The 13,465-nt window shown below is 55.4% G+C and overlaps 2 protein-coding genes across 2 annotated transcripts; one reads left to right on the top strand and one right to left on the bottom strand.

Moving 5' to 3' along the window:
- Positions 1-294: 294 nt before the first annotated feature.
- VOLCADRAFT_103701 (uncharacterized protein) lies at positions 295-5,594 on the bottom strand. The gene is made up of 9 exons (XM_002947875.1): positions 5,558-5,594; positions 5,395-5,481; positions 5,232-5,321; positions 4,933-5,039; positions 4,321-4,501; positions 3,769-3,978; positions 1,763-1,976; positions 1,089-1,357; positions 295-846 (listed from the first exon to the last, which is right to left on the bottom strand). The coding sequence occupies exons 1-9, from the start codon at positions 5,570-5,572 to the stop codon at positions 772-774; spliced, it is 1,248 nt and encodes a 415-aa protein (XP_002947921.1). The 5' UTR covers positions 5,573-5,594; the 3' UTR covers positions 295-771.
- Positions 5,595-5,739: 145 nt separating this feature from the next.
- VOLCADRAFT_103700 (uncharacterized protein) lies at positions 5,740-9,779 on the top strand. Its single transcript, XM_002948021.1, has 8 exons — positions 5,740-5,839; positions 5,994-6,048; positions 6,143-6,255; positions 7,311-7,380; positions 7,745-7,882; positions 8,048-8,129; positions 8,399-8,547; positions 8,963-9,779. Exons 1-8 carry the CDS (start codon positions 5,829-5,831, stop codon positions 9,125-9,127), a joined length of 783 nt encoding a protein of 260 aa, XP_002948067.1. The 5' UTR covers positions 5,740-5,828; the 3' UTR covers positions 9,128-9,779.
- The last annotated feature ends 3,686 nt before the right edge of the window (positions 9,780-13,465 follow it).

Genomic DNA, 13,465 nt, shown 5'->3' with positions numbered 1-13,465 from the left:
GCTGGTTCGCACCACTTCGCATCGGTAAATCAGCAGACACGGTAAAACCAGCTGTAAGCCATGCGTTAGTCTCTGCCTCTATGAAGCAGGAGTTGCATTAGCTTGGTGGCAAATGGCGACCGTTGACGTCTGAAACGTCAATTACTACAGTAGGTGGCACATCACGGTGCAATAACAAGTCCCGCGGGCAAAGTTATTGCCACCATTATGTTCAGATTCCGTCAACAAGTGTGACTCGAGTACTTCGGAATGAAAGCAAACATATCAACTTGATCTGGAACGAACGACGGGAGACACGGGAGGATGATATTACATACCTTTCCTGGCCCCCTCAGCTGAGGGACGGTGGCAGTTCCAAATGCACCGAACCCTTCATCACCGCCACGCCTTCGTCACCGACCTGTGAGCCTTCTACCGGCTCCCTCGGCTTTCTGTATTAGGAAACCGCTCCTCTTCCTGGATAATCCCGAAGAAACTACCAACGCAACACCATATCCATTACTCAAGTACAGCAAGCTCCAGTGTACATGACTAGGTCATTCTGTCCAAAAATTAAACCCGTACACCGCCCGGGTCACCATGCCTGCATCCTTCGCACGACCGGACCACCATCGTCCAGGGCGATGACATGAACACCTGCATCACTTATTATAGACCCTTTATGATGTCATATGATCGCTATATGTACGAGATACGACGCGCAGGTACGATACGTGGTGTCGGCCGCATGCATCCCGCACACGCTTTTGTGTCTTGCCGTTGCCTTGTGGCCTACTTGCCGGCCACAGTTTTGACCCACATGACAAGCGTATCCACATCACGCCGCTCGCTGGGATACTTGATCACCTGCACAGGAAGGGGTAATCAGGAGCAGTGGGGGAATGCGTAACCCAGGCGAATGCACGAACCTTCCAATCCTCGCCGCTGCAAGCGAGAATGCAATGGCCGGCTTCTTGCTTACCGCGGTCTTCGCCAAGCTTAAAAATAGATAGATCGCATTGACAAAAGCTACACACTTCGTCAGCTTATATCGTCTTCAGGTCCTGCACATGAAAACAGCCCTGCCCAATCACATCAACCTGCTCTACCTGCTTGCTGTCTGGCGGCAGGTAGACAATAGTGGGGAAGGTCTTGAGCTGCAGGTTGTCGTTGCAGAACTCCCGGTCAATGTCCGCCTGGTACTTGGCCACGGTTACGTTGCTGCCCGCCAGCTGAGAAGCCAGGGCCTCGTATGCGGGCTCCATAGCCTGGCAGAAGGGGCACCAGGGGGCATACAGCACCGCCAGGGTACCCTTGGCACGCTTGCCCTCCGCCAGGGCCCGCACATCATCCTTGCTCAGGGTTGCCACAGCGCTGCCTGCACCACCATACGGACCAGGAAGCAATGCTTTAGTTCCTCCATGTATGGAATAAAGAATACGGAGCATACATTTGTACTTAAGCATGGAAGGATGCACAATGCATAGACCTGAATGCACCAACACCAGGCATACGTGTAAATCCATCCTAACGTTAATGGGGCATCTCAGGACCCGAGGATTAAGGCCACAAGGTGCCCTTACAAATGGGCTGCATATATGGGCTGCTATATTAAGGCGCCTGGCGCTTGGCATGCATATGCCGTCCAACCGTAAGCTGCCTCCCGCGCCTCTGGCAGGTGTGTCATATAGTTTTATGTCCTTCCGGTTCCCGACCTGTGCATGGGTTAGGCAGCATATGGGTCCTTCTGCCATCCACAATTCCCGCCCTCACCCTTACGCACCCTCAGCCCACAGGTCACGCTCCGCCTTGCGAGCCTCCGTGGTGCCATCCGCCTTCTTTATGTTACCGCTGTGCAAGCCGCATTCCTTCGCGGCCGCGTCCTCCCACCACCAGCGGCCCTCTCGCTCTGCCTGGTTAGGCAGCACTGGCCGCGTGCATGGCTCGCAGCCAATAGAAATGTAACCGCAGCTGTGAAGCGAGTTCACTGGCACGTCCTGCAGGGCGCAAGGCGGGCGGATAAATCCTAGAACCATGCATCTTGTCAGGCGTGCGGCCCCAAACCCCCAAATCGTGGCGATATATTCACTATCAAACACCTTGGTAGGCCAGCTAGGCCAGGATGGAAAGTACAACGTACTAGGCAATAAAACGGCAACAGGGCCACGGCTACCTCATGCCATTAGCCACCTAGAGCAACATAATGCTACCAGTTTAGGCTACAACAGAGCTCGGAATGCCGTGGTGCAGCACAGCTAAATGGGGGACGAGTCCTCCCATGCGAGCACATTGGGATAACAGTATTCCCAAGTCGAGATGATCAGCCACAAGGCGCGGACATAGGGGCAGTTTGTCGGCTATCACCACACCCCCAAACAATAGATTTGGTATTTAGGTTCATAAGGCTTCCCGAGTGCATCAATAAAAATGAGGCGTTACGAGATGTACACAGTGCATGTTCTGCCCCGCGAACGGCTCTGTGGCCACTGCAGGCCCCGAGCCTGCCTTAAATGGAGCGGATCTCTATCAGCTGTTGAAAGGCCGCAGCACAGCACTGAAGAGCTATGCCATGGTGAGTGGCAGCTACTGTCAACGAGTTCACGAATGCCATATACAGCGCATGTTCTGCCCCGCGAACGGCTCTGTGGCCACTGCAGGCCCCGAGCCTGCCTTAAGTGGAGCGGATCTCTATCAGCTGTTGAAAGGCCGCAGCACAGCACTGAAGAGCTATGCCATGGTGAGTGGCAGCTACTGTCAACGAGTTCACGAATGCCATATACAGCGCATGTTCTGCCCCGCGAACGGCTCTGTGGCCACTGCAGGCCCCGAGCCTGCCTTAAGTGGAGCGGATCTCTATCAGCTGTTGAAAGGCCGCAGCACAGCACTGAAGAGCTATGCCATGGTGAGTGGCAGCTACTGTCAACGAGTTCACGAATGCCATATACAGCGCATGTTCTGCCCCGCGAACGGCTCTGTGGCCACTGCAGGCCCCGAGCCTGCCTTAAGTGGAGCGGATCTCTATCAGCTGTTGAAAGGCCGCAGCACAGCACTGAAGAGCTATGCCATGGTGAGTGGCAGCTACTGTCAAGGAGTTCACGAATGCCATATACAGCGCATGTTCTGCCCCGCGAACGGCTCTGTGGCCACTGCAGGCCCCGAGCCTGCCTTAAGTGGAGCGGATCTCTATCAGCTGTTGAAAGGCCGCAGCACAGCACTGAAGAGCTATGCCATGGTGAGTGGCAGCTACTGTCAAGGAGTTCACGAATGCCATATACAGCGCATGTTCTGCCCCGCGAACGGCTCTGTGGCCACTGCAGGCCCCGAGCCTGCCTTAAGTGGAGCGGATCTCTATCAGCTGTTGAAAGGCCGCAGCACAGCACTGAAGAGCTATGCCATGGTGAGTGGCAGCTACTGTCAAGGAGTTCACGAATGCCATATACAGCGCATGTTCTGCCCCGCGAACGGCTCTGTGGCCACTGCAGGCCCCGAGCCTGCCTTAAGTGGAGCGGATCTCTATCAGCTGTTGAAAGGCCGCAGCACAGCACTGAAGAGCTATGCCATGGTGAGTGGCAGCCATAACAATAACTCTGCTAACATGCCATAAAGCGCAACACCACTCCGCACAGGACTCTGTGGGACACCTCAAATGCTTTTTGGCGTACGGGAATATGCATTTCACGCCATCCGGCCCCCTTGCGCCATCTCCGCAATGTGGATATGTAGCCCCATTACCCGATGCAGCCACTTCTAGGCATAAATCCGAAACGTGCTTACAGTATTGCCACTCACCATAACACGCAGAAAGTTCCAGACCTCGGCAGAGGTGATGTTCGACAGGGGGTTGTACTTAATAAGCGAGCCCGGTCCGCCCTCCACGCCCTCAAACACAGGGTCGACCTGCACCACGGGTACCTCCGTGCGGGTGCCCGGGGACTGGTCCTTGCGCTGGCCGGTAATCCAGGCACGCAGAGTCTTGAGCTGCTTGCGCAATGGCTTGACCTGCGCAGTGCGAAGTTTCCGTGGGGCACAATTTGGGTCTGGTGGTATTGTCGAGGATTTCTATCTTAAAAGCCCTTGACCAGACTCTCGATCCAAACAGGTCGATGTTTTGACGTGTCTACCGGCCATGCGATGCGATGCATACTTGCGGGTTCATGTCCATAAACATAGAGGACTGACCCATTATCAACCGACCGACAAAGTCCAACGCGCCACGGGCCGGTTTGCCCGCTGAACTAGCTTCCCCACTGCGCTGATCGTGAAGACGCCAAAGAATGTCAGCAAATCAAAAAGCCGTAAGGAGGCGTGGGAGCTTCCCAGCCCCATGCACGCGCAGCACACCTTGCGAATGCGGCAGCACTCGTTGTGGCCATCCTCGTAAAACGAGAACAGACCCTTAGCCCGCACCAGGTCCATGACCTCCTGCGCCTCAGGGAAGGTGTACTCGATCCGGATCTTGTACCGCTTCTCCACCGCATCAAACAGGCGGTAGGTCTCAGGGTTCAGGCGGCCTGTGTCCAGGCTGTGATCACAAGGCGCAGGAAGAGGATCAATCGTCCATTCCCAAAAGGGAAAGCTGGATCAGTGGCCCATCCGGTTGGGAAGGAAAATAACAAGAAAAACGGGATTAACGGATTTCCGAGCTGCAAGCAGGGACTTTGCCGGCTTGTGCGAAGGGAACCTTGCATCATGGGACACACACACACTCACCTGCCCGGCCGCTTAGCATGGCGCTATGAGCTTCCATTACGAAGTGCTAAAGAGCAAGAAAGCCCCTACTACGATGGTGTGGACCCAGTAGAAATCGTATGTAGGCCCTGCTTTCGATCCATACCCACACCCGCGCATACAGACCACTAGCCGTGCCAACCCACCCACCAAGCCTTGAAGTGACCCTCACAGCGCCACCAAAATCAGGCCGACTGGCCAAGCCATGAATGCTCAGATGCCCACCTGAAGACCCGATACGGCCGGCCAGTCAGATGGGCGTACTCGATGAGGGCCACATCCTCCGCACCGCTGAAGGCGATGGCAATGTCCGAGCCAAAGGTCTTCAACGCCTGTAATGGGTGCCACAAATTCCATGGAGTCGGCAAGAGGAGGATAGGAATCCAGGCAGGGGGTACGGGTCCAGCAAGAAGCAAGCGGTGAAGGATGCAAGCGAAGCGTACAAGTCCCACATAATTACAACCACAGTACCCGTCCGAATGAGGTGACCAGTGTTCCACGTTGTAGGCATAGACTAAACGTACATGGTCCATAATGACGAGCGGCGAGCTGAGCTGCATCTCTGAAGCAAGCGCCTCCCAGTTAGGCTTCGTAACAACAGCAGCTGCGTTCACCTGTATATGGAGGACAAAGCTGGCAAGGTCAAGATGCTCTGGCCTGGCCAATCATTGCGTTGACGCAGCTTACCTGGGGAACGCGAGCAACGTTCGTGCGAACAGCAGCACGACGGGCCGCTGGCTGAGCGGCTGCCCGTCGGGCGGTGAAAGCATGGCCCTAAACAACGAAAGATAATATCTTAATGCGAGCGCCGACAAAGTAATTCAGATAGGATTGCCGATGAATTGCCTACCTGAGTCAGCTGCATTGCTACACAGTCGATAACGAGCCAGGTCCAAAGGACAGAATGTTGGATGAACAGCCTCCAAAAGCGATCCTTCCTTACCTCCGAGACCGCGAGCAATCGTGGGCCTTACAGCTCAAAAACGCTCTATCAACGTTATCGCCAGGCACGGATCGTAATATTCAACAAGAAAGAAGGTGTCAGCAGACAACGAATATCTGTTGTTCCCGGATATATAGAAACGCAGGATTTCTCTGGACTTCTTGAGGATCGTTGCAAGATGCAGCAGTCGTGAGTGTATACACTTTGACGGGGTACCAATGAAATTACATCATCGCACTTAGGTTTGCGAACTCGTTTAGACCCTAGCCTTGTTGGGCGTTAACACGACTTTCCAGTCCCTGGGTAGGTGTCAACTGCCAGCCCGTGGTCCCAACGTACGCAGGTGCCGCACTAGCCTGCGCTCCGCGCGCCCGGCGTTTGGGTCCCGACCCTTCCAGGTATGCACTCCAACTTTGCTCCCGCTCCTTGTAACGCTCCTTGTCTTCCTGCATCTCAGACCCACGTCCCCCACGGCCTCGACCTTCCCTGTAGGCAGTGTTTCGCCCAAGCTATGCGGGCCGCAGGACCTTCGTGCCCGTGCGGGCCTCGTTGACCGTCAAGGACGCGCAGTCAGGTGTCGAGTTCCTGCTCGCGCAGAAGTTCTGGTGAGCGTTTTTGATAAGTCCTTCACGACTGAACACGCCCTGGCAGAGACGCGGACGTCGGCTTCTTTGCGTGCGGATCTCCTGCTTTAGTTGTTCCTATATTATAGAGCAGCTGAGCCACAGTACAGGGGCCCAGGGTGTTGGGTTACTTCATGAAGTATTGACCCAGTCACTGACTGAAATTGCGGCAGAAGCCCTGCGGCCCGCCACTTGCATACGTCTGGTGTCCCCGACCCAGGGCTGACAGGAGGGTTGCAGAGCGGTCGGGATGCAGCGGTCAGGGTCGGGCACAGGATACGGATAGGAAAGAGTAGGACGGATAGAAATGGGGATCCCCACCCCAGGATAAGGAATGGCAGAGGGCCCAGGATGGCGGCATATTTGGAAGGGTTGACGCCAACCCACCAAGGATGAGGATAGGGGAGGGGAGGGGAGGGGATGCAGTCACCAGGATGCGGCTGTTGGATGTTTGGCTCGAGGAAAGGTAAGGGGGTTGCAGGGTGTATCCAACCGACAGGATGCGTGCCCGATACAACCCCCAGGATGCGAGGATGGGCCACCGCTCTGCAACCCTCCGGGCTGACTTAGCCGTCTTGTTCTGGCCTGTGTCTGGCCCTGACCTGGCTGGCTGGCTGCTACGCTATGTCACGGGTGCGGTCAGGGCGCTTTAGTTCGGCACAGGCACTCAGTGGCGCTGCCGGATGCCTCCACCACATGCCGCACGGAAAACTGGCAGCACGGGGGTTGGCTTTGTTCGCGTGCCTCTGAAATTTTGGCACCTAGCGCAGGACGTCGTCCACGCAACCCAGTGGTGCGGTGGTGCGGCCGGCGAGTGCCACAGGCGCCTCCCATGCAAGGCAATTCCATGACCATGACCATGAGTTGACTACGTATCCTTAGCTCCATGTCAGGAACTTTATGCCCCCGTTCTCATCCAAGTCGGCCACGCTGGGACGCCTGGTTAAGATCACCCACAACAAGGCAATGCGGGCCAGCAAGTGCCACCGTTGATTCTCTGCACAATGCCCTCCTCTTCCCCAACCCCCAACTCGCAGGCAGGGCGAGGCGTACCGCTGCCTAGGTGCCGCAACGCGATCCAAGCAGATCGTGTTCGTCAACGTCAAAGTGAGTGGTTGAAACTCGTCGACGCCTACACGATCGCACTTCCGTGAGCCCCATCTATGGGTCCCTCTTAGGGCACCACTTTAGGCACCAGAGCGTGCCAAGCGATTTTCCTTGGCTTCATTAGGTCGCCGCGGGGGGCCCCGGGATGTTCCTTCATTGCTATGGTCGCCGTGGGGCGGCAAGGAGTTTGCCTCCCTCGTGGGAGAGACTTGTCTGTACGTCGTAAGGTCTCGACCAGCACCAACACATTAACCATACGTACGAGGCAGCCGCGAACAAGCACCACGTCATGTGCCAGCACCAGTGCCTGCTGCCGCCGCCTTTCATTTCTATTCACCAGGCCTAGCCCAGTCCCCGTGCACAGGTATACTCGGTGGCCGCCTACGTGGAGGCTGATCGAGCCGCCAAGGAGCTGGGTATCCGGGAGAGGGGCGGCTTCTTTGAGACGGATGACGATTACTGCTCCGCCATCTTGGATGGGGCATTCAACAAGGTCCTGGCGGTGAGCCAATTCACATTTCCCTTCCCGAGTCACGCCCTGCTCATTTCTCCTGGACGCGCGCCGCATCTTTTGCACTTTGCCAAGTGAACTGTTGCTAGTGTGGAATTTGCCATACCTATGGGCTTCTGGACGTGCGTATCTATGTATGTGTGTGTTGCTCCCCAGCTGCACCTGGTCCGCGACGTGACGGGGGAGCAGTTCACGGAGGCGATCAACAAGAGCCTGGCGCCCCGCATGCAGCTGGCGGGTGAGTGCGGATCGTAAGGGGGGCTGCAGCGAGGCAGTCCCTGCGTGGCAGCCGGGGCTGGGCCAGGCGGCCGTGCCACGCTAGGTTTGCTTGGGGTTTGCTTGGTTCGCTAGTGCCCTGGCAGCCCCTCGCTATGCAAGCAACGAGGTGGTATAGCAGCGTGGTGGTTGCATGGGGTCGTGGCCAGCACATTCGTGGTGGTTGCCGACACGTGGTCCTTCCCCCGGCACCTCATTGCACGCTTCCATTACAATGGCCGCTGCTCACAGGTGACACTGCCTCCCTGGACAAGTTCAACGCCTTTTTCAGCAGCAAGAACTTGGTTAACAACACTGAGGTGCTGCTCTTGTGGAGCATGGCTGGAGACCTGGAGGTGCTCGTCACGCCGCCAGTCACAGCTCCCCAGGAGTACGGCCAGGTAGGATACACTACACTCTGCCCCGGTGCTCAGCCCATATACTCCCGAAAGGAGAAAAGCAGTGCTGTCTTCCGCAGTCCCACGTCTACCAAGTGCTACCTAGGCAAGTGCTCCACAAGGCAGCTAAGTCCCTGGGGTTGCCAGCAACCTTGCCACAGCGTTAAAAGAGATGTCCACATTTTCGTACGACCCGCTCCCAAACGGCTATGGCCAGGTCCTATGGGCTTCCTGGGTTGAGCTTTCTGGCTGCAGCCATTCGGCGCTGCGCTTTCCAGTTAAGACTCCTGACGTGCCTTAGCTGGGTAACCTTGCGAAAGCCCTAAGTTCGCTGGCCGCCGTGATACCATGCATGTTGTAGCGGTCTTCTGCTGCCGCTCATCGCTGCGGCTTCGTACTCGCTCCCCATGTACCGCAGGCTACGCCCGAGCTGCGCATAAGTAGCCCGGCTCTTAGCCGCGGGCTGTTCGAGATCTTCCTGGGCAGCAGCCCCGTGGTCCCGGAGGCACGTGCCGAGTGGGTCAAGGGCGCCAAGACGTTGCTGGAAAGCGAGAACGTGAAGCGTGCGTCGCGGAAGGCTTGAATTAGCACCGTTTGAACTACCCCGGGTAATATGCCGCATAGGCGCCACCGCTCTTAAAGGCTGTTTTGATTTGTGGATTAAGTGGCTGTGCTTTGGATGTTCACTGTGCCTGTTTGTGCTAGGCAGGATGGTTGTTGCTGATGATGGTGGCGGCGGTAGTAGTGTGGAAGCAAGTTATCAGATTGCAGGATGTCGCTGCAAGGATGTGATGGATGTGAATGTGTGCCGTAGAAAGGCGGGCGGTGTGAACCCGAGGTTCTGGCATCGGGTTTGTGCTGTTGCGATGGAGAGAAGTCTTATCGTGGAACGGAGGATATGATTGCGCGATTCCATTGAACTCTGCGGATGAGCTGAGGGGGATGTGGCGGATGCATGCGGACCGAGGGCAGGAAAACGCAACCGAGATCGGAATGTTAAGCTCGTTCAGGGGCCGCTGGACAGTCCGTAGGCAGCAGGTAATTAGGCATGGCACGACGCATTGGTCGCAATTTTGCATGGGACGCTGCATTTTCCTCATGTTGCATGGGGGCAACAATGCCCCACGGGACTTACTTCAGAGCAAGCACTTGGCTCTTGTTAAGCTATAAGAAGCTAGGAATGCAAGGATGGTTGTCAGCGCCTGTGAGTTGTGCATCTGCAACTGGCTGCTGCCTTTTTGCGTTTCATAGTGTCACCGGTGGTCACAGATGAAGGTCTCACAACTGCCAAAAGCCCTGCAGCCCGTTGAATAGATTCACGTAATCGAAATGGATGAATTGCTACCTTTGGTATCGTTTCTCACGTTGCCTTCGATACTCACATCGTACAGTTACTGATACGACATCTTTTCTAAGTGGAGCGGGACTTAGGGGTCTATGGGAAGCATAACCCTATGTTAAATCGAATCCTACTCTGGTTCATTCATTAGGCGTTACACCGGCCTTGCTAGAAGGAATGTTGCAGGCAGTATAGCTACATCGTTTGCCACTTGAGTCATTTCCATCAGATAGCTAAGGACTGTCAATTCCTTGCTTTACAGTAGTTGCGCTGCCACATTGCTTGTCCTTGTTAAGGCCTGTAACGCAGCGTGCCTTTAAAGATGCCCGTCGAGGTCGCTGGCACACTTAGCACCTTTGGGCACCAGGCAAGGCATGGGCGAATATGTTGGCGTTATATGTCTGCTTGCTCTTTGAATAGGCCCTTTCATCAGGATTGCGGTAGAGGTCCTGCGCTGGAGCATCGGTAGAACCTTAACCGCGAAAACTCCCCAAGCGCCGCATCTATACAAGTTGTGCTCACCATGCACCATGCTTTGGGGATGGCGGCGCAAACATCTTCTGTTTCGGCTTGTGCTTGACGCCAAAAACCGCCTATACCTGCAGCCCCTTTCGACGAAGCCCACGGAGCCACGAACGAAGATTGGCACGTCATCACGGACAGACAAGATTACCGGCGGACAGTTTGTGTTAAAACTCCTAGGCGGCACCTCGAAGGGTGTGACGACTGATGTTGCGAGCGGGTTCGGCTTGCAACCAAACTCGCGGGCGCAATCTGCACCTTCATACCGGGTAAGTTGGCAAAAATGGTGCATGTCACAATTTGTTATTTGCTCGTACATTCAAGCAACTGCCTCGGCAGTGCTTGGGGACGAGATGGTGTCGGTTCGTACGCATCCTGAACTTCGTCGGGTTTCAGGTGACCGATACAGATGAAAAGAGATTCTTTGGCAAAAACGGCTCTTCCAGGCAATATTATCATGCCACCTCAAGTGGCCTGTCTGACCTGCCTCCCCGTGCAGTTCGGCAGTCGCTTCAAACTAGACCACGAGGCAGGCGAGTCAAAGCAAGGCCTACCAGAAAGCCCAGGAACGGTGCCTCGTTATGGCAACCCGGGTCCCGGTGCCTATGCCCCACCACGCCTAGCTGCGGACTCAGTTGGCAAGCAGACGTTGTCCAACAATCCCACTGCGCCTTTCACACGGGTCGGTACTGAGAACCGTTTCGGACAGTTCAAGGACAACTTCGCGACGCCGTCTCCGGGCGCCTGGAAGTGAGTCACAGGTCTTCCATCCTCCTCTTCCTTACAATTGAGTGTGTAGGAACGAGTGGATCCTAACGACCCGTGGGCTCCGCAACCAAATCCCCCACGTTTATTCTCTCACTTGGGGCAATGCAAATGCATATCTTAGATGGTACTACTGTAAATTATACGTTGAGGGGTTGAGCACATACCGTCCCCACTTTGTTGGGTATCGTTTTCACTTGTGTTGCTGCACACTGCTGCGCAGGCCTACCTCCGGTTGGTTGGGTGACGCACCCACCTACTCCTTTCACGGCCAAGGCCGCCGCGCGGACATTGCAAAGGGCCTCCCCGGCAACCACTCTACAGCCCTGCAGGACCCAGGCCCAGGCACATATGAGGCGCCATCGGCGTTATTCATGCAGGCGTCATCAACGAAGCCAACCGCGGCACGCACCCGCGTGGGTACTGCAGATCGCGAGACTCAGCGCCGCGTGTTCGTGAGCAAGGGACACGAGAGGGAGTCAATTGGGGCTCATTCGCCAAGCCCTGCTGTGTACAGCCCGAACACGACCGTGAGCTCCAAGGTACGGCAGTCGAGCAGTTGGAAGTTTGGCAGCGGCGACCGCTTCTCGGAGGTCAAGTCGCAGAACGGGCGGAACCTCAAAGTGCTCACGCCCGGTCCAGGCTCCTATGTTGTGTAGGTCAGCGCCAAAGCAGAGCGCGCGGTATAGATATTCTCCAGCTGTACTTAGGTGCTGGACATGCATGGTGCTATCATTGAGGCTTGGCGTCGTCATCTAATGTTATCTAAGCTAGCATCTGCATGTACACGCTGAGCTGCACGCAGCTTGGGCGGTGTGCTGGGTGGAGCTATTTAAGGCCTCTCTTGCTGCTCCTGCTGCTGGGCGTCTTAGTGGTATCCAGCGATATTCCACGTAGGGTGTATTACCATGAGCTAGTTGACATGGTAAAGCACCCAACGGCTATGTACGGCGTATAATGCCTAACGGTGGTTAACCCTATGGCCGAAAGCATTAAGGTTTGGGCCTATCGGCAGTGCGCAGCTGCGGACCCCGCTGGCTTGCAATGGGGAGGAGGACCCTGGCTGAGCTGGGCCGGTGAAGCCCCGTTCGGCCGCCGGTGCAACCAATACTGGCCTTGGGGGCCTTGGGCGAGTTTCCACGGCAAGCAACCTTCTGTTTTGGCTACATCTTAGCTATGGCTTGACACAGCCGCCCACGGTGGCGTCACTACGGGGTCCGCATCCGGGCGATATGTGTATGTGACTTGTGCAAACTTACATGTTTCCGTACGGAAACGGTCATCATGGTGGTTTATGGGCAGGAGTGTTTGCAGGAGGGAAGGTCCGCATGGGAATTGGCATGGCGCTATTGGGGGCAATTACATAAGTATTGGAGATTAGGACGATGCGCACTATGTAGCTTGTAGGAACTGGATGAGATCGACTTGAAGCATTGCGGCATTGCTAGCGACGACACGTATAACTGCGCAGTGGCAGGTTATCCTCTTGAATCCTTCAGCTAGTGTCGTGTGGTTTTGGTCAGATGGAAATTGCTATTGCGCAGTATGTTAACAGCGGTGATGCGTGTTAGTTTCAGCCTCGGTGCGAGTGTTTCAGCATGATGCTTGGTATGAGTCTTATTCATCAAGGGGGCAGCGAGTCCACTGAGTCGTTATGCCACCCTGGGAGGGTCGCGTGCAATGCCTAGAAGTGGTGCGACGGCGCATAGCGGCATTGCTGTTGCTTGATTCCTCATCCGGCAATGTGCATTTTCTGATAGAATTAGGTGCGAACCATGTGTGAAGGTGCTAGTTGTTTATCTTAACCCTAAGTTATGGAAGAGGTAGGATAGACGATAGAGGGTTGTTATCTGTTCACAGTGTGAGGGATTAGGCGCGGTAGAAGGTACGGCACTTGCGCGGCACGCTCCTCCGCAGCTGCATGTACATCCTTCCCGCATTATCAAAAATGTGAATTGGATAGTCAGCCGTCGACGTGCCTAATGCTTCATGCTAACGTTTGCAATGACGATCAAAACCCAATCATTTCCGTGCCTTGAACGCGCTACAATGGTCCGGAACGCTTGCCAAGCGTGTCGAGACTCATACTCCCTTTTAAAAGCCATTGCAATTCATGGCAAGGCCATGAGTAAACGCAATTGGTCCAAGCCGCGAGCTCGCGACGAACGGGCGTCCCCGGGCAACGCTCAAAATTAAAACTACCAACCCTCAAATCGACCGTCACAGAAATTGTGAAATGAAAAAATGTGTTGATAAAACGCATGTAAGCCAGGTTCATTCATTGTACGGGCATAT

This window comes from Volvox carteri (genome assembly GCF_000143455.1).
Source record: "Volvox carteri f. nagariensis unplaced genomic scaffold VOLCAscaffold_8, whole genome shotgun sequence".
NCBI classification, from domain to species: Eukaryota; Viridiplantae; Chlorophyta; class Chlorophyceae; order Chlamydomonadales; family Volvocaceae; genus Volvox; species Volvox carteri.
This window is presented reverse-complemented; position numbering and strand designations above follow the sequence as displayed.